Consider the following 22,476-nt stretch of genomic DNA (forward strand, 5'->3'; position numbering starts at 1 on the left):
GCGAGCCTAACAGCCCACAGGGAAAAAAGAGTCAAATTTTTTAAGGTAAGAAAAAATGATTGATTTAAATGCATTATCCCAAATATGAAACTGACTGTCTGAAAATAAGGAATGTTGAACATTCTCAGTCAAGGCAAATAAATGTTTGAATACATATATTTAGAACTTTATAAACAAAGTGCCCAACCATAGCTTAGAGTGTCACAGAAAATAAGATTTACTTACCCCAGGACACTCATCTACATGTTTGTAGAAAGCCAAACCAGTACTGAAACGAGAATCAGCAGAGGTAATGGTATATAAATAAGAGTATATCGTCGATCTGAAAAGGGAGGTAAGAGATGAATCTCTACGACCGATAACAGAGAACCTATGAAATAGACCCCGTAGAAGGAGATCACTGCATTCAAAATAGGCAATACTCTCCTCACATCCCTCTGACATTCACTGCACGCTGAGAGGAAAACCGGGCTCCAACTTGCTGCGGAGCGCATATCAACGTAGACTCTAGCACAAACTTACTTCACCACCTCCATAGGAGGCAAAGTTTGTAAAACTGAATTGTGGGTGTGGTGAGGGGTGTATTTATAGGCATTTTGGGGTTTGGGAAACTTTGCCCCTCCTGGTAGGAATGTATATCCCATACGTCACTAGCTCATGGACTCTTGCTAATTACATGAAAGAAACAGGGGGCGCAACATTGCGTATCGAAATGCTCCAAGTAAAGTAAAGTAATTCCCAAGTGGGTACTGACAATACTTTAAACACCTAATATGCAGGTGTGAGCAAGGCAGGCTAAGACTTCTGATTAGTTTTTGCAGTATACGATAAATATTGGTGACGTATTATGGTAAGACTCTTTTTTAATGCTTTTTATAATCATTGGTTAATGAATGAATGATGCTCATGTGTCTGATAACGATAAATATGTTTGGTATAGATTAGGCTGTAAGGTGAATTCTTAATTATACACATTGGCCTTAGGAAACGGCCAGAGGAGAAGAGAAATGCGTTGCCTAACGTGTATTTAATGTACATGTTTTTATTTTCCCATATAGGGGATTTTTTATGTTTAAAATAAATTCATGAAGAATCATTTATCAATTTGAAAGAAGTCATCTTTATTCCTGCTGGATTAACCTGAGAGTTTGCTGAGCTACTCAGAAGTCTCAGCCTGCCTTGCCCACACCTGCATATTATTTAAGTATTGTGAGTACCCACTTTAGAATTATTTGTTCACTGTTGGCGTTTTGATGAACTGAGACTGAGTTCAAAGAAGGAGGAGTTGTCTATCAGCAATGTTATTTGGCAACAGAGACTGTTCACTTTGATGATCCCTCTCATGGAAACTTAAGTTGGGTGGTATTGCACTTAATTTTATTATCATCTTCACGTATTTGTAGAGCGCCAACAGATGCCACAGCGCTATAAACATAGGCGGTATAAAAGATAACATTTATGGGGATCAAATGGGTAGAGGGCCCTGCCGAGAGTTGCACTGTTGTAGTCGGCTCTTATGAAGGTGATCTACAAACACCTAGGCTCATAGGCTTACATAGTAAGGGGTTCGAGGGGATAGCTATGGAGTTAGAAAGGTTAGTGTAGGTTGTATGCATCCCTGAATAGTAGAGTCTTTAGGGAGTGCTTTAAGCTTTCAAAACTAGGGGAGAGTAAACATTTTGGTTGATATATTTTTGCATATAGAATATTTTTTTGTATTAATCTTTCTTGTTATTATCGATTGACGCTGTTAAATTTTGAATGTGCACAATCACTTTATGTTTGTGTGTTCTTTTCACATTTATTTATGAGCGCCCTCTAGTGAATCTTTTGTTAGATTATCTTAAGTTTATTGTGGATTTTTAATAGTAGTCAGAAATATTCTGCAGGCAATGTATCTTTCTTATAACTTTATTAACTAATTGATTTTTTTGAAGCACACAAAATTCATTAACATTTAGGGGTTGGCTTTTTTTTTTTATTCTCTACTAATCACAATGGGACCTGTTGATATATATGTCTAATTTTAGTCTATTCACTATAAATATTTTCAATCTTACCTCAGCATGGCTTCCAGGAGTCAAAGTCTTGGAACAGCGCTCACAGCGCAGGCAAGGGCGATGCCAGTCCTTCCCCAGTGACGTCACCTTCTCAGCTGTCAAAGGAACAAAAGCACAAAAACTAATGCTCCAATAATTATCAATTATGTTATGTTTCCATGCAAATCTAATACCTCATGTTTTAAATAATAAACCATTAAGGTCTAGCAAAGAACAACCTTTAAAAATGAACTAATATAGAACAGATATTATACTGATTAATGTAACTGTTGTAGCCTTGAGAATTTCTACTACCAGAAATGTGTGCAAGTGTTTTTAAATCCTGCATACCTTGCTACAAATCTCTAGAAGTGGCAATACCAGACAATAATATATTAAAGGGGCAGTTTCCTGTAAAATTGTTTTTCCCTTAACGTGTTTCCAATGACTTGTTATACCAGCAGTATAGAATGTATGATACATTTCTTCTTTAGGTTTAATTTTGTATATGAAAAAGCTGGCTTTGACACCAGAATCCATCAAAATGGCTTGAGCTTGTAGATCTCCTTATGTTGTCACTTTCTCTACACACAAATGCTTATCTCTGTTTGTATACTAAGGGGTCCATTTATCAAGCTTCGGCGGACAGGGGCGTATATACACTCCCCTGTCAGCCGCAGCTTGCCTCTGAATGGTTGAATTCTGCTGCCGTAATTCAGCATTGCACAAGAACGCAATTTTGCGCTCTTGTGCAACGTCGTCCCCTGCACTCGCACAGCCAATCACACATGGACAGCAGCTGTCAATCTCCCAAGTCTCGCTAAGAGGTTACAGAGGGAGCGGTCTGATGACCGCTCCTTTAAAAATACGGACTGCAGGTTCACTTGTGAGAACCTGCAGTCGTAGAGAGCGAAGGCTGGTAAAGCCTTTGATAAATCGACCCTCAAATCCCAATAAGAGACAACAATTGGAAATTAACATTGTATTACTTATTTTTCCTACCATCTCACTTTCCTCCCCACTGGGAGTGTAATTTCTTCTGCTGGCTATGTTTACAGAGCTTTTTTATAGCTTATACTTAAGGGAGATAAAACACAAAATTATTATTTTCCTATGATTCAGATAGAGCATGCTATTTTAAACAACTTTTCAATTTACTTTTTTCATCTGATTGCTTTCATTCTCTTGGTATCTTTTGTTGAAAAAAAGCTCAGAAGCATGCACATGACTGAAGCACTATATGGCGGCAGCTTTTCAAGAATGTTATCCATATGCAAGAGAACTAGACGGCAGCACTATTCCCTGACATGTAGTGCTTCAGACACCTACCTAGGTATCTCTTCAACAAAGAATACTATGTGAATGAAGTAAATTTGATAATAGAGGTAAATTGGAAACTTTTTTAAAAAATTATATGCACTGTCTGAATCACAAAATAATTTTTTTTGGCTTTAATATTCCTTCAAGTATAGAAATTTTCAGTACAGGTATGGATGACACAGAGAAATTCAGCCATTTCAATTGCTGATAGAAAGGTTTAAGCAGGTAAAATGGACCATTGGGAACAAATTAAAGGGGAGAATAGTTTAGGGCAAACTGTCCCTTTAAGTAAAAGAAATATACAAAGAGTGTTCTCAGAGCTATTCTTGGTGTAAAAAAACAAAAATGAAATACATTTTCTTACCAAAATATACTTTTTTCCCACAACGAGGGCACATGTTAGCTTCTCCAGTAAAGGTTGTGATACTGGAAGCTGAAAGAGAACTTGTTTTTATTAATATATACAAATACAAGAACACACACATATTGTGCAACAGCAGCAAATACTGCAGGAGTAGAGAAAAAGTGTTACCCTGATTTCATAGTGATTTAAATAAATTATTGTGTGTGGGGTGTTTTTAAGGGGACAGGTAACACCTTGTAATAACATTTTTCTGCAGTCTTCTAATAGAGCAACATGCCAGCAGAGTATGAACATTATTAGGACAGAGTAACATTTTTTGCTGCTATCACTTTTCAATGACCAAACTTCATTCATCACTTTCCTTATCTGGACTTGCATTTGGAGAAGACACTGTCATTATGTTAACATAATCTCTATGGTTTGTCTTCTGCAAACATAAGATAAACTGCACATTAGGGGCATGTATGTAGGAAGGTTAGGCTTGTTAAGCCCGACAGGTTTTAGTTCTCAGGACCGGAAAATCCACAATTTTAACTTAAATTACAGGCAAAAGGGGCAAAATAAATTATGAAAGTATATTGCAATGCTTTTTACTATGAATAAGAAAGCATTTTATATGCCAATCTAAACGTTTTGACTACCCTTTAACCTTATGAAAAACATAATTAATTCATACCTGATAAATTATTTTCCTTCTTGGTAGTGAGAATCCACGAGATCTTTATTCTCAGGAACTACATCACCTGGCCACCAGGAGGCGGCAAATACACTCTAACAAAGCTTTACATATATCCATCCTGCTTCCCCTTCTCTCCCAGTAGTAGTATTTAAAGCAGAGGAAAGTAGTACGAAAGACAGTAGGGTAAAGAGATGCAAACTACGATGGCCACTATATATACTGTATAAGGTTAGGCAGACACCTACCAGGCACCACCTACTAAAGAACTTTTTAACAAAAGCAGCCTCCATTGAGGCAAACACATCAAAATGCTAAAACTTCATAAAAGTATGAAGAGAAGACCATGTCGCAGCTTTGAAAATTTGTTCTACAGAGACCTCATTCTTGAAAGCCCAGGAAGTAGAAATTGAACGAGTGGAATGAGCAGTAATTCTGACACATGGATCTTGGCCAGCTTCCAAGTAAGCTCTGTGAATAATGTTCTTCAACCAAAAAGATAAGGACGCCGACGTGGCCTTTTGACCCTTACGTTTACCAGGCAATAACAGAAACGGGCTGGAAGTCTGACGAAAATCTTTAGTCGTCTGAAGATAAAATTTCAACGCCATAACAACATCCAAATTATGCAATTCTCTCCTTTGGAGATTTAGGGTTAGGACACAAGAAGGAACAACTGTTTCCTGATTAATATTTTCAGCTGACACAACCATAGGAAGAAAACCTGATTGTGGCCTAAAAACAGCCTTTTCTTGATGGAACACTAAATAAGGAACCTCCCAAGAAAGAGCTGACAATTCTGACACACTGTGTGCAGAACAAACAGCTAAAAAAAAGCACCTTCTAAGAAAGTAGCTTTAGATCCAGATTACGCATATGTTCAAAAAGAGGGTTTTGTAAAACCTTCAAAACCAGATTCAAACTCCACGGAGGAGCAGATGACTTTATTACTGGTCTTATTATGCTCAGAGCCTGAGCAAAAGATTGAATGTCAGGCAACCAAGTTAATTTCCTGTATAACAAGACAAAGACAAAATCAGACCCTTTAAGGAATTAGCAGAGAATGCGTTATCAAGACCTTCCTGCAGAAACTGGAGAATCTCAGGAATTCGTAATGAATATCAGGAATAATCCTGCTGAGAACACCAGGATAAATAGACTTTCCATACCTTATGGTAAATTTTTCTAGTAACAGGCTTACAGGCCTGATTAGAGTATCAATTACAGAATCAAAGAAACCTCTCTGTGAAAGTATCAACCATTCAATCTCCACGCAGTTAAGTTGAGAAATTGAAGGTTTTAATAGAAGAATGGGCCCTGAGGCAGAAGATCGTATCTCAGAGGTAGACGCCAATTTGGAGCACTGGACATCCTCACAGGATCCACGTATCAGGTCCTGCGAGGCCATGCCAGAGCTATGAGAATAGCTGGAACATTCTCTTGCTTGAGACATGCTACCATTCACGGAAGAGGAAACAGGTATACAGGTATACCCCGCTCATACAGCGGGTTAGGGACCGGAGCCCCGCTGTAAAGTGAAAACCGCCTTAAAGTGAAACAAGGCAGTTTTAGCTTTCTTTTCAGTGTTTAAAATCCTGAAAACATGTTTGAACTAACATATATTAGGGGTGCAATAGTGCTATGTTTAGTTTAACACTCGCACAGCAAGTATTCAATTAATATTCAATAAATACTGTACCTGTAAAATTGTGACAATTACTGGAGTAAAATTTGCCAGACTATAGCACTGAGACACAGATTGCTCTATAAACAGAGTGAACTAAGCATAACAAAATGGTGCCATTCACTTTTCTAGCAATCTCACAATGATTATAGCACTGTTTCAAAATCCTTGGAGGTTGAACTTCAGCTCCACAAAGCGCTGTATTAGCGAATCGCTGTAAAGTGAAGCGCTGTAAAGTGAGGTATACCTGTACTAGATTGTACCACCACGGAGTCTTCAATGCATCTATCAGCTCTGCTTGAGTATCACTCGACCGCGAGCTGTACCTTAGTAATTTATTATTCAGGCGAGAAGCCATGAGATCTATCTATGGCATTCCCAACGTGTTTACGACACAGTCAAAAATCTCTTGATTAAGAGACCATTCTCCTGAGTAAAAAGTCTGACAACTCCTGTAATCCACATCCCAATTGCCCATGCCTGAATTAAGATGCAAGCAGCTGTCGCTGTGTTTAAACTCCAAACCTTCAACATGCTAGGTGGCTAAGTTAACCACTGGGCCACTACCGCTGGCTTATGTTGCGCACCCATATGCATTTACACAGCCCAACACCAGAGACATAAAAAAACGAAATTTATGCTTACCTGATAAATGTATTAATTTCATGACACGGTGAATCCATGGAATCATCAATTACTATTGGGAATATAACTCCTGGCCAGCAGGAGGAGGCAAAGAGCACCTCAGCAAAGCTGTTAAGTATCACTTCCCTTCCTAAAACCCCCAGTCCTTCGACTGAAGGAAAAGGAGAGAAAGGAAATAACACAAGGTGCAGAGGTTTATATAAAAAAAACTGTCTGAAAAACAGGGAGGGCCGTGGACTCACCGTGTTAAGAAATAAATAAATTTATCAGGTAAGCATAAATTTCGTTTTCTTTCTTAAGACATGGTGAATCCACAAAATCATCAATTACTGTTGGGAATCAATACCCAAGCTAGAGGACACAGATTATTAGGGAGGGCAATACAGGTAACCTAAACAGAAGGCACCACTGCTTGCAGAACCTTTCTCCCAAAAGAAGTCTCAGCTGAGGCAAAAGTATCAAATTTATAGTCACAGCCTTACAAATCTGTTCTACAGAGGCCTTATTTTTGAAGGCCTAAGAAGACACCGCCCTAGTGGAGTGAGCTGTAATTCTCTCAGGAGGCTGCTGACCAGCAGTCTCATATGCCAAACGAATAATACTTCTCAACCAGAGACAAAGAGAAGTGGCAGTAGCTTTATAACTCTTACGTTTTCCAGAAACGCAAACAAACAATGCAGAAGACTGACTAAAGTCCTTCGTAGCCTGCAGATAGAATTTAAGAGCCCGCACAACGTCTAAGTTGTGCAACAAGTGCTCTTTATGAGAAGGATTAGGACAGATAGAAGGAACAATTTCCTGATTAATATTTCTGTCCGAAACAACCTTAAGAAGAAAAAGATTGTACATCCAGCACAACTACCAGACGCTTGTGCAGCAGAATAGATAAATCGGAAATCTGACCTTTTAGGGTACTGACAGATATACCCTTCTCAAGGCCTTCCTGGAGAAAAGATAAGATCCTAGGGATCCTGACCTTACTACAAGAATATCCTTTAGACTCACACCAATAAAGATATTTACGCCATATCTTATGGTAAATCTTTCTAGCGACAGGCTTACGAGCCTGAACCATGGTCTTAATGACCGATTCAGAAAACCCACGCTTAGCTAAAATCAAGCGTTCAATCTCCAAGCAGTCAGCTACAGAGAAGTGAGATTTGGATGAAGGAAGGGGCCTTGAAGCAGAAGGTCCTTCCTCAGAGGTAGTCTCCACGGAGGCAGGGACGACATCTCTACTAGATCTGCATATCAGATCCTGTGAGGCCAAGCTGGAGCTATTAGAATCACTGATGCTTTCTCCTGCTCGATCAGAGCGATGACTCGCGGAAGGAGAGCAAATGGAGGCAATAGATATGCAAACCTGAAGTTCCAAGGAACTGCCAGAGCATCTATCAAAAAAGCTTGAGGATCTCTCAACCTCAAGCTGTACTTTGGGAGCTTGTTGTTCTGATGAGAGAATTCTGGTAATCCCCATTTGGTTGTTAACCTGGAGAACACTTCCGGATGGAGTTTCCACTCCTCGGGATGAAAAATCTGTCTGCTCAGAAAATTCGCTTCCCAATTGTCCACTCCTGGGATGTGGATGGCAGATAGACAGTAATTGTGAGCCTCCGCCCACTGGATGATCCCTGTCACCATCTTCATGGCTAAGGAACTCTGGGTTCCCCCTTGGTGGTAGATGTAGGCCACTGAGGGTATATTGTCCGTCTGGAACCTGATGAACCGGGCTAAGGCCAGCTGAGGTCAAGCCATCAAGGCATTGAATATCCCTCTCAACTCCAGAATGTTTAAAGGGGGAGCAGATTCCTCCTGAGACCAAAGTCCCTGCCCCTTCAACGAATCCCAGACTGCTCCCCAACCCAACAGGCTGGCATCCGTGGTCACAATTACCCAAGAGAGTCTCTAAAAACATGTCCCCTGGGACAGATGTTCTTGTGACAGCTACCACGGTAGGGAGTCCCTTGTTGATTGATCCAGAACAATTCTCTGAAACAGATCTGTATAATCCCCGTTTCAATGGGAGAGCATGCATAACTGCAGAGGTCTCAAATGGAACTGAGCAAATAGAACTATGTCCATGGAAGCCATCATCAACCCGATTACCTCCATGCATTGGGCCACTGATGGCCATGTCACCGACTGAAGGGACAGGCAATCAGACAGAATCTTGGCTCTTCTGACCTCTGTCAGAAAAATGTTCATGCCTAGAGAATCTATAATGGTTCCTAAGAAGGTCACTCTTGTAGTCGGAACAAGAGAATTTTTCCCCAGATTGATCTTCCAACCGTGGGAATGAAGAAACGCCAACAAGATCTTTGTGTGAGATTCTGCTAGTTGCAAGGATGGCGCCTTAACCAGAATGTCATTCAGATAAGGCGCCACTGCAATTCCCAGAGACCGAATCACTGCCAATAGAGCTCCCAGGACCTTTGAGACAATTTGGGGAGCTGTGGCCAGGCCGAATGGAAGTGCTACAAATTGAAAATGTTTGTCTAGGTAGGCAAACCTCAGATATTTGTGATGATCCCTGTAAATGGGAACGTGCAAGTATGCATCCTTCAGGTCTTTGGTTGTCATGAATTGGCACTCTTGAATGAGGCAGAATTTGAGACAGGCACTATCAATCCCAAAAGGGAAAGGTCCTGCACACATTTCAAGAACGCCTCTTTTTTTATCTGGTCTAAAGATAATCTTGAGATGTGGAACCTGTCTCTGGGAGGAAAGGTCTTGAACTCTAACTTGTATCCCTGAGAAACAATGTCCACTGCCCACGGGTCTGGGACAACCCGCTCCCAAGCTTGCGCAAACAGAGAGCCTGCCCCCCACTTGATCCGATCCCGGATTGGGGGCAACCCCTTCATGCTGACTTGGATTCAGCTGAGGGTTTCTTAGATTGCTTCCCCTTGTTCCAGGGTTGACCAGGCTTCCAAGAGGGATTGCTCCTGTTTGGTAGAGGCAGGGAAGACTTACCTCTAAAGTTACAAAAGGAACGAAAATTAATCTGGCGTCCTTTCGATTGGTTCTTCTTGTTTTGAGGCAGAAATTATCCTTTACCACCATGATATCAGAAATAATTTCTGCTAATGCCGGTCCGAACAAGGTCTTTCCCTAGTAAGGGATTGCCAAAAGTTTAGATTTTGAAGAAACATCAGCAGACCAAGATTTAAGCCATAGCGCCCTACGCGCTAAGATTGCAAAGCCAGATATTTTGGCTCCCAACTTAATGACCTGCAAGGAAGCATCAGTGATAAAGGAATTGGCTTAAGATCTTTAATCCTATCCTGAATCTCCGCCAAAGGAGTCTCAGCCTGAAGAAACTCCGACAAAGCAACAAACCGCACTGGTCACTGTCGCAATGCATACCGCCGGTTGCCATTACAGCCCCTGATGAGTATACATCTTCTTTAAAAGGGCCTCCTTCATATCCATAGGATCCTTAAAGGAGCAACTACTAATAACTACTAGTAGGAATAGTAGTTCTCTTAGCCAGAGTGGAAATCGCTCCTTCCACTTTGGGAACTGTCTGCCATGATTCCTTGATGGAGTCAGCCACAGGGAACATTTTCCTGAAAACAGGGGAGGGAGAAAAAGGAATTCCTGGTCTCTCCCATTCCTTGGTAATAATTTCCATGGCACGGTCTGGCACTAGAAACGCCTCCCCAGATGAAGGAACATCAAAGTATCTATTTAACTTACTAGACTTTTTAGGTTTGACATCGATAGGTGTATCGGAGTCATCCAACGTAGCTAAAACCTCCTTTAACAAAACACGGAGGTGCTCAAGCTTGAATCTGAAGGAAACCACTTCAGCATCAGACGAAGGAATTACACTTTCCAAATCTGAGATTTCACCCTCAGAAGCTACCGAAGTATCTTCCTCCTCTGATCTATGTGAGAGAGGAATCCGGTCAGCCTGAACAGGAACAGATACCTTATCTGATTCTATAGATTTCCTCTTACACTTCCCCTGCAGCATGGAGAAGGCTGCTAGCGCCTCAGATACCGCTGTGGATACCTGAGCCGCTATCTCAGACTTTAAAAACACTCCATCCGGAGCCTGAGAGGAAGCGCAGGGCACTGCATGTGACATAACTACAGATTGGGACGTACAGGAAAGAGGTTGTGGCAGTGCCTGAACAACATCATCCTGAAGGAAATGTGCCTCAGTAACAAAAAGTTTGTCCTTGTACATAATAGTTCTCTCAATACAAGAACTGCAAAACGGCAAAGAGGGCTCTACTTGGGTATCCAAACAAAGTCTGCATTCAGCATAAGGCCTAGACTCTAGGCCCATCTTGCACCAGAATGTTAAACACCCAGAATAAAGAAAAAAATTAAACTTTTAAAATAGACTAAAAAGTATTACTGTCTCTTTAAGAAAAATACACTCACAAAAGCACTATTTATTGCTCAAATCCCTTATTCTAAGGATAAAAAACCAGAGGTTAAATATAAATAATTTGGAAAAAACCTTGGGCACACTATACCTCAGCGCTAAGCTGAGGTGCCTACCTGCTCCTCCTTACATGGAACGATCACTTTTGAGGCCTTTCGGACTGCAGGAGAACCTTAGACAGCAGAAAGAAGTCTGAGTAAAATACGCTGAAAGACTTCTCTGTGAAAATGGCGCCAAGAAGCCGCGTGCTAAGAGGAGGTGACACGCCTCCTAGTGACATCATACTCTCCTCACACTGCCGAAAACAGCTAACATCTAAAGTAAAAAATATTCACAAGCTCCCAAAATAGCAACTGCATGAACAAGCAGTTACGCTGACTGAGCCACCAATAAAAAATTAAACTGAAAATTATTGATTAATTTCAGAGAAATCTCCCTCCTACTGCCACACAGTACCCTGCAAACTGTCTGCAAAACTTCCAAAATGATGCAGTTTATTAATTATGTAGTGCCAAAATAAATCCTATGAGAAATAACATGGCACTTGCCTGCACTCTTGATTGTCCAGCAGGAGGACCAGTCACTGGTATGAGAGGAAGGTGCTCCTCACAGGGACCTGTGGACAGAAGAAGTGAACAGAGTAAGCCTACTCTGGCATTCCGAATGAGGGTAGCAACCTGTTAGGAAAACACAGTGGAGCCCACCCCACAAGTTCCTAACCGCTTAAAAGCTACCACAGCCCTGCTAAAGAGACTAAACGTGGAGTACAGCTAAACCCAAGTGTTAGGAAGATCAGAGTAAGCCTGCTCAGGCTTCCAAAAAAAACAAAAAAATCTTGATAGAAGAATCTTAATCAGACACCTAATTACTTCACCTCCTCCTTGCACTAGAGGCAAAGAGAATGACTGGGGGTTGTGGGAAGTGAAGTGATACTTAACAGCTTTGCTGTGGTGCTCTTTGCCTCCTCCTGCTGGCCAGGAGTGATATTCCCAACAGTAATTGATGATTCTGTGGACTCACCGTGTCTTAAGAAAGAAAAAAATTGTGCCCCTCACAAAGTACAGTAAAATGTCTTCCAAAATAGGTTACCATTATTTCCTCCTTAGATGGTAAGTCTAACTGGAGTTATTCTCCAGCTTTTTCAAAGTCTATTACTGTTAATGTTTAGAGAATCTATGTACTTAATATAATTACCTTTGTGCAGGATGTGCAGGTGATCCTTGTGCTGTAACTGACAGGCTGAGGATCTATTAGGAGTACATACACTTGGTCAGCAATGGAGGAGGCTTGGGAACTTCTCAGCAACACTTGTGACCCTGCTGTGTGCAAAAACGTCATTCAAAAGAATTATATTGGACCAGCTAAATAAACACAGACCCTCTCTTCAGGGAACTATCCACTGAGGGTATAATCCAATGTGATAAGAAAATTACAAGAAAACATTTTATAACACCTCTCTCGCTCCTTGATGAGGAAAAGAACTGGGAGAGAAGGGGAAGTAGGAGAGATATCTGTAAAGCTCTGGTACAGTGTCTTTGCCTTCTCCTGGTGGCCAGGTAATGTGATTCGCAAAAGTAAAGGTCTTGTTGACTATTACTACTATTAGAATGAAAACAAGAGAGAGTGTGACATTACATCACCAGCAGAGGTCTCCAAGCCTGTACAATAAATAGGAAGAATGCATTGCTGATCATTTGTTTTCATGTTTGCAAGTTGTTTCTACTGTACAGAAAAATCACAAGATTTGATTAAAATCATCTATCCATTTTTTTTTTTTTTTTTTTAACATTTACTTCTTCACGGTGCAAACTATTACTTTTTGTCTTTTGTTCTGACAGTCAATTCATGTATTTCTGTAGCTTGGACTATATGCACATTTATTAAATGGTATTTTATGGGTGTGTGTTATTATCCTTGAGTGTGCTTATCCATACCTTAGGTGGTCCATATTTGGAATTAATGCTGTTTTATGTACCGGTATTTAGTGTTTTCATAAATTTTAATACTACACTTAATTAAAATATTTAAAAAAGGAATTTAATGTTATGCTTAAAAGGGACATGAAACCCAATTGTTTTTCTTTCATGACGGAGACAGAGCTTGTGATACTAGACAGCTTTTCAATTTATTTATTGTATCTAATGTTTAGTTCTTTTGGTATCCTTTGTTGAAAAGCTGCTGATTGGTGGCTGCACATATATGCCTTATGTTATTAGCTCACCCAAAGTGTTCTGCTAGCTCCCAGTAGTGTTTTGCTGCTTCCTCAACAAAGCAAATTAGATAATAGAATTCAATTGAAAAGGTGTTTAAAATTGCATGCTCTATCTAAATCAAGAAAGAAACATTTTGAGTTTCACGTCCCTTTAATGTTTAATATCATACAATGACCAGAAGCACAGCCTTATTTTTTAAAATCAGGTTTTGATTAAGCAATAATAAAATATAATAATTATTATTAGTTTATTAGCAGCAGCAGCATTATTAGCCGAGATATTATTAATAATAATACTTACAATGTCAACCCTATTCTCAATGATCTCCTGCAGCACTCAGGGTGCCATTAAAAATCACTTTGTGCAAGAGGTTAATGACCCCTTTTCTGTAAGAAAGAAATGTCATATGTGTTGTGTGTACCTAAAGGTGCGCTATGTGAGTGCGTGTTACTAAAATGTATGCTGTGTACATGTATGTGTGTTACTAAAGATATGCTGTGTACATGTATGTGTGTTACTAAAGGTATGCTGTGTGTGTGTGTATGTGTTATTAAAGGTATGCTGTGTATGTGTGTTATTAAAGGTATGCTGTGTATGTGTGTTATTAAAGGTATGCTGTGTATGTGTGTTACTAAAGGTATGATGTGTGTGTTACTAAAGGTATGATGTGTGTGTTACTAAAGGTATGATGTGTGTGTTACTAAAGGTATGATGTGTGTGTTACTAAAGGTATGCTGTGTGTGTTACTAAAGGTATGCTGTGTGTGTTACTAAAGGTATGCTGTGTGTGTTACTAAAGGTATGCTGTGTGTGTTACTAAAGGTATGCTGTGTGTGTGTGTGTGTTACTAAAGGTATGCTGTGTGTGTGTGTGTTACTAAAGGTATGCTGTGTGTGTGTGTTACTAAAGGTATGCTGTGTGTGTGTGTTACTAAAGGTATGCTGTGTAGGTGTGTTACGAAAGGTATGCTGTGTATGTGTGTTACTAAAGGTATGCTGTGTATGTGTGTTACTAAAGGTATGGTGTGTGTGTGTGTGTGTGTTACTAAAGGTATGCTGTGTATGTGTGTTTGTGTTCCTAAAGGTGTGCTATGTGCGTGTATGTAAATGTATGCTAATATTAGTATGTTTGCATCAATGTTTTTATCAATATTTCACTCTGTATATGTGCACACATAACTGTGCAATGTATGTTCCTACCATTGTGTGCATGTGTAAGTGTAGAGTCTGTCACTGTGTAATTTTGTGCTTTTTTGCCAGTGTTTCGCTGTGTGTGTTTGTGAATACATTTAAGCAAAAGTTTTAGTGTTAGGAATATGTATTGCCCCTTCTATAAAACCGCTTTAAACAACTGTTTCAAAACGTTGTCAACCAAGGTGTTAAATCAAAACCTACAAAATTCAGCAATATCTTAGTGAAAAATCTAAAAATAATAACCTGCTTGAGAAACTTTCCAATTTATGTCCATAGAGCTACGGCTTGTACGCTCAGAGGAATGTGGGTATTATATATACTCCTGTGAGTTACATTCATGCCTGATTAGTTAATGAGGACCATTTGGGAAAAAGTCTGATGCCCCAATTTGAAGACAATGGTGTAATGTATTAGAAATAAAAAACTTCATGGTTCCATGGGAACAAAAATATATATATTATTTTAAAATAGCAGATTAAATGCAAAACACCTTCCACATAATGTTATGTTGATGTTGGCACATCCTTACAGTTGTGCTTGTTAATAAAAATTCTGAAAGGTTCCATGCGCTATATAAAGCTGGTTTGTCCTAATCTGAATCTACCAAGAATCTGAATATGTGCATATAAATGAACAGGACCTACATTTTTCTAAGGAAGATGAATAGAGTACAAGTAAATTAGTCAATATGATTTAAAGGGTCATGAAACTCAAATTTTCCTTTTAATGATTCAGAAGAGCATGTCATTTTAAACAACTTTCCAATTTACTTCTGTTATCTAAATTGCTTCATTTTCTTGGTATCCTTTGTTAAAAAAAGCATACCTAGGTAGACACAGGGGCTGCTTATTGGTTTCTGCACTTTATATGCCTCATGTTATTAGCTCACTCATATGCTATGTTGTTTCTTCAGAAAAAGATGCCAAGAGAATGAAGCAAATTGTATGCTCTGTCTAAATAATGAAATAATTTTTTTGATATCATGTCCCTTTAACGTGTGCTAACCAAAAAAGAAATAACAGCTCTCAAGGAAACTGTAGTGGATATTGTTTGTATTATTGTCTGCTAGATCAACAAATTAAATTCAGAAGCCAGCATAGCACAGCACCAGAGTTCAGTTACTTCCCTTTTAGCAAAGGGATATCAACTCAGCTCCAGCCCTCTTGTGCAAATGTTGGCATGATTTACAGATATTACTAGCTCACTGCTGAAAGCAGAAGGCTTAAATGAACATAAAACACTATATACATTTTATAGTTATTAGTACTGAGACATGGTTAAATGTAGCTGTCATTGCATTGCTGATGAGTTTGCACTCAACTCTTCTTCAGATACCTGCAGTGTAACCTAAGTTTCACAATGGTGGCACCTATCAGAGGGAGGTGCATTAAATGTATTTATGGCTAGATTACAAGTGGCGCCATATTTTTTTTCCGCAATTGCAAAAACTCTGCTAGAGTTAAGCTTTTTGCGCTAGTCGGGTTGCGTTCGTATTACAAGTTTCAAAAAAACGTATTTTGCGCTAGCGTTAACCCGAATAGCGTGAAAACTCTAACGTTTTTGTGTGTATGAACTCCCCCATAGAAATCAATAAAGAAAAAAAAAAGTGGGAAAAAAAAACCCTAACACCCGAGATCGCGCAAACTCCATTGCATTTTCGCATTCCATATAGAAGTCAATGGAGAGAAAAAAATTGTTTAAAACACCCATCGCACTAACTACATAGCATTTTCGCATTAGCAAATGTGAAAGATTTACTATAAATACACAGTTAAAATCTTTTTTAAATATGAATATTGCATAAATATGTTTTATCATGGTTTCATCTACTTAATGGCAAAGGGTTATAATGCACACACACACACACACACACACATATATATATACGTACATACATACATACAGACACACACATACAAATACATCTTTAGCAATGTATATGGATGTGTCTCAAGGTTAAAGCCATTTGCCTGCCTTTTTTTTTTTTTCTTACACCCAAGATCTCATATCTTTGAGCCCTTAAAACTTTTTTGTGCAATATTTTTTAAAATAATTTTTAGAAGCCAGTGTTAATATGAGTGTAACTGTACTTTGTAACTGTTTTATGCACCTTTTTTTTCCCGGAAAACAGTTAACCACAGCTCTGACATCGCAGTTAAAGGGTTGAAATGTAAATGGGGGTTGTGCTAGCGTAATTGCGATTTTGCTCAACTTGTAATATCAGCGCAATGAAAAAGGCTCCCAAAAAGACGATATCGCTTACACAAAACAGTTTGTGCCTCACTTGTAATCTAGCCCTTAGTGTTCAATATCCCTTAAATTAAAAAGACATAGGCATTGATTAACCCTCCTAAGAATTGATATAGCTAACCCCTGACATACATAAATGCCCTTTGTAAAGTTGCTTGCCCTTACATAGAGTAATGGTTTAGAACCCTAGTCCACAAGACATCCATATTGTCCAACTAGAAAACTTGAAATACAGAAAGATACATTGCCTAACCATCAAAGCCAACCTAACATACCTTTATAAAATGTTGTATACTCCTGATGCAAACTCCCATGAAGTAGTTTAAAAAAAATAATAAAAAAAATAGGTTACATAAAAAAAAAAAAAATACTCTAAACTCTCCATTGTTCTTTATTTGCCCTATTATTTTATGGGTACGATTAGTAAGACGTTGTGGATAGATTCACAGAACATTGGGGGAAAAATAGGCAACAAAGAGCCATCCCTATAAAACAGTAGTATATAAAAGCATAATTATTTCAAAACCTGAATTTATATCCATTAACCATAACATTCACAAACATATTTATTGACAAAAGACACTCACCTTTGCTAAGTCCCCTTGTAAGGCCACCAACCTTCCTTTCTTCTGGCTTTGGAGCCACCTCAGTTGGCGAAGTGGGAGATGTAGGTTTGTCCTCACTTGGTTTTCTTTCATAGATGTACGATCCTGCTCCCCCTATATTTACTCCTGAGGGATTGCAAGATGATGCATATTAATTACGTACATTAGATAGAGATAAGACTAAGCACTAAACCTTCTATCACCTTTTTCATCCTGACTCTCTGCTGTAATATTCCTTCTCGCCTCCATATCGCTCTTTATTTTCCGGCATTTTTCTTTCCTGTTTTACTCTCTCTCTCTTTTCCCCATTGCCCTGCAAGTCTCATTCTGTCTTTCCCCCTTGCCCGTGTGTCTGTGTCCTTTCAAATATTATCTCTTTCCTTATATACCTTGCACATCTCTATATGACCTTAGCCAGCAGGTCTTTTTCTTTCCTTACCCTGCATCTGTTTCCTTCCTCCCCATGTGTTCAAACATTTATTTTTCCCACTTCCCACCTTAAATTTAAAACAACTATCATGTGCGCATAAATATCTGGAGCAATAGATAAATATAAGAAAGAGTTACCTTTTGGTCCAAACAAAGTGGCATAGCAAGGCTTGTGGCAGTACGGTTTACCATCATGCTATTAAAATAATAAACAAAAAGAATATAGTTAATTTAACATATTTTGAATTTAAATTTAAACATATTTATTATTGCTATTGTAGAATAAAATGTGGCGAGAAAATAACAAATATCAGGTATAGCATTTTAGCTGCACAATATATAAATAATTGTAAATATTATATATAAACAGCGTAAAAAAAACATTTTCATTTGCCAACACAGACTTTATCAGGTTATGAACAATGTACACGAAAAACATATTATTAAATAGCTAATCATTGAAGTTAATTCAATACATTTTTGGTTCACGTCAAATGCAGAAACTGTTCTTAAAGGGACACTAAACCCAAACATTTTCTTTCAAGATTCAGGTAGAGAATAGAATTTTAAATAACATTCCAATTGAATTCTATTATCTAATTTGCTTCATTCTTTAGATATCCTTTGTTGAAGAAATAGCAATGCACATGTGTGAGCCAATCACACAAGGCATCTATGTGCATCTACCAATAAGCAGCTACTGAGCATATCTAGATATGCTTTTCAGCAAAGAATATCAAGAGAATGAAGCTAATTAGATAATAGAAGTACATTAGAAAGTTGTTTAAAATCACATGCTCTTTCTAAATCATGAAAGAAAATGTTTGTGTTTCATGTCCCTTTAAAGCGAAACAAAACCACATTTTTTCTTTCATGATTCAGATAGAGCATGCAATTTTAAGCAACTTTCAAATTTACTCCTATTATAAATTTTCTTACATTTCTGTTTTTCAAATAAAGATAGCAAGAGAATGAAGAAAAAGTTATAGCAGGAGTAAATTAGAAAGTTGCTTAAAATTGCATGCTCTATCCGAATCATGAAATAAAAAAAATGGGGTTTGTGTCCCTTTAAATATACAGTTGTAACAATGTCTGCAAAGTTTGTATGCGTTTACAACTGAAGATAAATTTAATTATAACCGAGTAAAATTTTAGGCAACTGGCTGCCAATGCATATCTAGGATATTTATTTCATAAGCAGCCTGTCGTTTCTGTGAATTCTCTATATTATTATAATGTATTCTTTCATTTAATTTTTTCATAAATAGACCTAACTTCAAACTTTAGAATACAATTTCTTATGCTTTTATTTTCTTAAAATATGTTCCTCATCTGTAGTCTGATCACACTTTAGAACTACTTTACTCAGTCTGTTTGTCCAAATATTTTCTCAAGAAATGCATGTTTGATCCAGACTACAAACCCTCCCAGCAAGTTTATTACATTATTGATTATGAAACCTTATTGTTTTGTTGTTATGGGAGTCTGATGGTTTAATTAGTAACATTGCATTGCATAGCATTTAGGTCTTCCTTTTACATTTCTTCTTAATGTACATTATGGTAGCCCACACATTGTTGATCTGTCCAGCTGATAGTTAACATAGGTGAAATAGCCAATGAAACTGAATAGCTAAGGTAAAAGTTCCAGCCAGAAGACTGAAGGAGCTCTAGATGAACAAACGGTATAACCTTGCAAGACAATGGGCCCTATTCACTGCATGCTGGTATCACAATGGTCTCTTAGTCTAACTGTATACCGAGGGTTACACTAGGGGCTGCGCTCACCATCAGTGTGTCATTACATAGATGAGAGAAGGTCATAAAATCAAGAGCTATCAGAATGTCAAAGCAAATGAATAAAAAGCCACAAAGCTCTTATTCTGTGGAATTAGGTAAACACTGGTCTGAAACGAGTTCTACATTGTAGACTGGGGACTAGAAAAGTGCAGGCGAATAGTCAAACGAAACCTGTAACTGCTCTTATCCAAATCCTAAAACAGTAGGTTAAAAGGGACATGAAACCCAAAATTATTATTTCTAACTTAATTCTAGTATATATTTTTTTCCTCTATGTGACAGCAGTTACACAAGAATGTTATCCATTTGTAAGAGCACTAGATAGCAGCACCATTACCTGCTATGCAGTGCTCCAGATACCTACCTACAACAAAGAATACCATGGATAACACGCAAATTTGATAAAGTTTTTGTTTGTTTGTTTTAAATTGTATGCTCTGTCTGAATAAAAAAAAAGAAAAGTTTGGGAATTCATATACCTTGAATATACTTCCAATGCAGCCAGGAATTCTGGGAAGGGAACTGGACAAGCAAATGTAATATCCATCTATCTATAAGTATTCTAATGTCAGCTTGCCCTTTGTGCAAATTCACCCAGAATAAATCTTTAGTGAGATTTTAGACAGTTTTGTTAATTGGTGTCTCTGCTGACTTATGGCATAGCATGCTAATTATTTTATGTTGTTCTCAAATTACACTAATTATCCAAAATGTGTTAGGATTCAGCAAACTGCTACCTTTAGTAACTAGTTTAGAAATAAACAGAAACAAGCTTAGCCCGCTTTGGGAATATGGGAATATGGTCCTTGTTATCTGTTGTCAGTGTCTGAGATTTCAACAGTAAGTTATTCATGGAATTCATAACGGTGACTAATTTGTTGGCCCCTAATTATCAGTAGCCAGATTGCTAAGTATAATTACTCTGTTAATCAGTATACATTTCATGCCCCTAAGGAACTGCACCTTGTTTTGATCCCAAGACCACATAGCTTGTTCTGCAGATGTTCTAGGGCCTATCCATCAGTACAAGCGCACTCTTATCAGGTCTTCATTTTCCATGACTTGAGTCACACAAATATAGATTAATGCCTTTTTCACCCTCCTCCCGTGACATCCATTTATCTTTACGGATATGACAAGCTGGCTACTGTGTGTGTGTGCTCGTTGGAGCTGTCAAAAGAACGTAATCCAGACATAAAAAGTGCCAAAGATAATATTTTTTTTTAGATCTGTCTCACACACAAGTCCCTGTGAGCAAAAATAACAATATAAGCCGTGTATTATTTTGCTCCTTGACTGGAGAATTCATTAAATTCATGACAAGTGATGACACAACATGCAATAAAGGAAATATCCCTATAACCTTGTGCAGCGCGCGTGCCATTTATGAAATATACTATTGAAGTTAGAAATATTTAATTAATTGAGAAAGATGACTATAAAAAGACATCCGCTTATTGTAAGGCATTTAATGGTCAGGATAACATTTGTTGAGTCGCACTCTGGCAGCACAAGATGGTGCTCACATTTTCCAAGCTGGATTTATCATTTTTAATCGTAAGTAAGTAGGTTGAAAATTATACATTAAAAGAGACATAAAAAAAAACCTCTATAGATTTGCTAAAACGACATTTAACACCACTTGCTATTGTGTAAAAATTGTGCTCTGTACCATGTTCCCTAGAGAGGCTAAAAAGCAAATATTAATCGGATCGGAACAGCCAATAGAATGCAAGCTCAATCTGATTGGCTGATTAGGGGTTAATACTATTTATTATAATGTAGCTGGCTGATCGGAACAGTCAATAGAATGCGAGCTCAATCTGATTGGCTGATTGGATCAGCCAATCGGATTGAACTTGATTCTGATTGGCTGATTCCATCAGCCAATCAGAATATTCCTACCTTAATTCCGATTGGCTGATAGAATCCTATCAGCCAATCGGAATTCGAGGGACGCCATCTTGGATGACGTCCCTTAAAGGAACCGTCATTCTTCAGTTGGACGTCGCCGGATGAAGATGGGTCCGCGGTGGAGGTCTTCAGGATGGAGCCGGTCCTCATCGGATGAAGATAGAAGATGCCGCTTGGAAGAAGATGGTTGCCGGCCCGGATCTACTCTTCTTCCCGGATAGGATGAAGACTTTGGAGCCTCTTCTGGACTTCTTCAGTGGATGTCTAGCCCCCGCTTGGGTTGGATGAAGATATCGGAGCCAGGACGGATCGGTGTGATACCCGGTGAGGTGAAGACAAGGTAGGATGATCTTCAGGGGCTTAGTGTTAGGTTTATTTAAGGGGGGTTTGGGTTAGATTAGGGGTATGTGGGTGGTGGGTTGCAATGTTGGGGGATGGGTATTGTATGTTTTTTTTTACAGGCAAAAGAGCTGAACTTCTTGGGGCATGCCCCGCAAAGGGCCCTGTTCAGGGCTGGTAAGGTAAAAGAGCTTTGAACTTTAGTAATTTAGAATAGGGTAGGGCATTTTTTATTTTGGGGGGCTTTGTTATTTTATTAGGGGGCTTAGAGTAGGTGTAATTAGTTTAAAATTGTTTTCCTTATGTTTGTAAATATTTTTTTATTTTTTGTACTTTAGTTAGTTTATTTCATTGTAGTTATTTGTAGATATTTTATTTAATTAATTTAATGATAGTGTAGTGTTAGGTTTAATTGTAACTTAGGTTAGGATTTATTTTACAGGTAATTTTGTTATTATTTTAACTAGGTAACTATTAAATAGTTCTTAACTATTTAATAGCTATTGTACCTGGTTAAAATAATTACAAAGTTACCTGTAAAATAAATATTAATCCTAAAATAGCTATAATATAATTATAATTTATAGTGTAGCTATATTAGGATTTAT

The 22,476-nt window shown here is 38.3% G+C and overlaps 1 protein-coding gene across 1 annotated transcript in view; it reads right to left on the reverse strand.

Moving 5' to 3' along the window:
- Positions 1 to 22,476, reverse strand: part of CRIP2 (cysteine rich protein 2) — a 228,360-nt gene that overhangs the window by 54,714 nt on the left and 151,170 nt on the right. The window contains exons 3-6 of the mRNA XM_053697861.1: positions 17,955 to 18,012; positions 17,370 to 17,513; positions 3,724 to 3,792; positions 2,061 to 2,155 (exon numbers count right to left, since the gene is read on the reverse strand). Coding sequence (XP_053553836.1) covers positions 2,061 to 2,155; positions 3,724 to 3,792; positions 17,370 to 17,513; positions 17,955 to 18,012 — 366 coding nt within the window. The remainder of the gene's footprint in view (positions 1 to 2,060; positions 2,156 to 3,723; positions 3,793 to 17,369; positions 17,514 to 17,954; positions 18,013 to 22,476) is intronic.

This window comes from Bombina bombina, chromosome 1 (genome assembly GCF_027579735.1).
Source record: "Bombina bombina isolate aBomBom1 chromosome 1, aBomBom1.pri, whole genome shotgun sequence".
Lineage (NCBI taxonomy): Eukaryota > Metazoa > Chordata > Amphibia > Anura > Bombinatoridae > Bombina > Bombina bombina.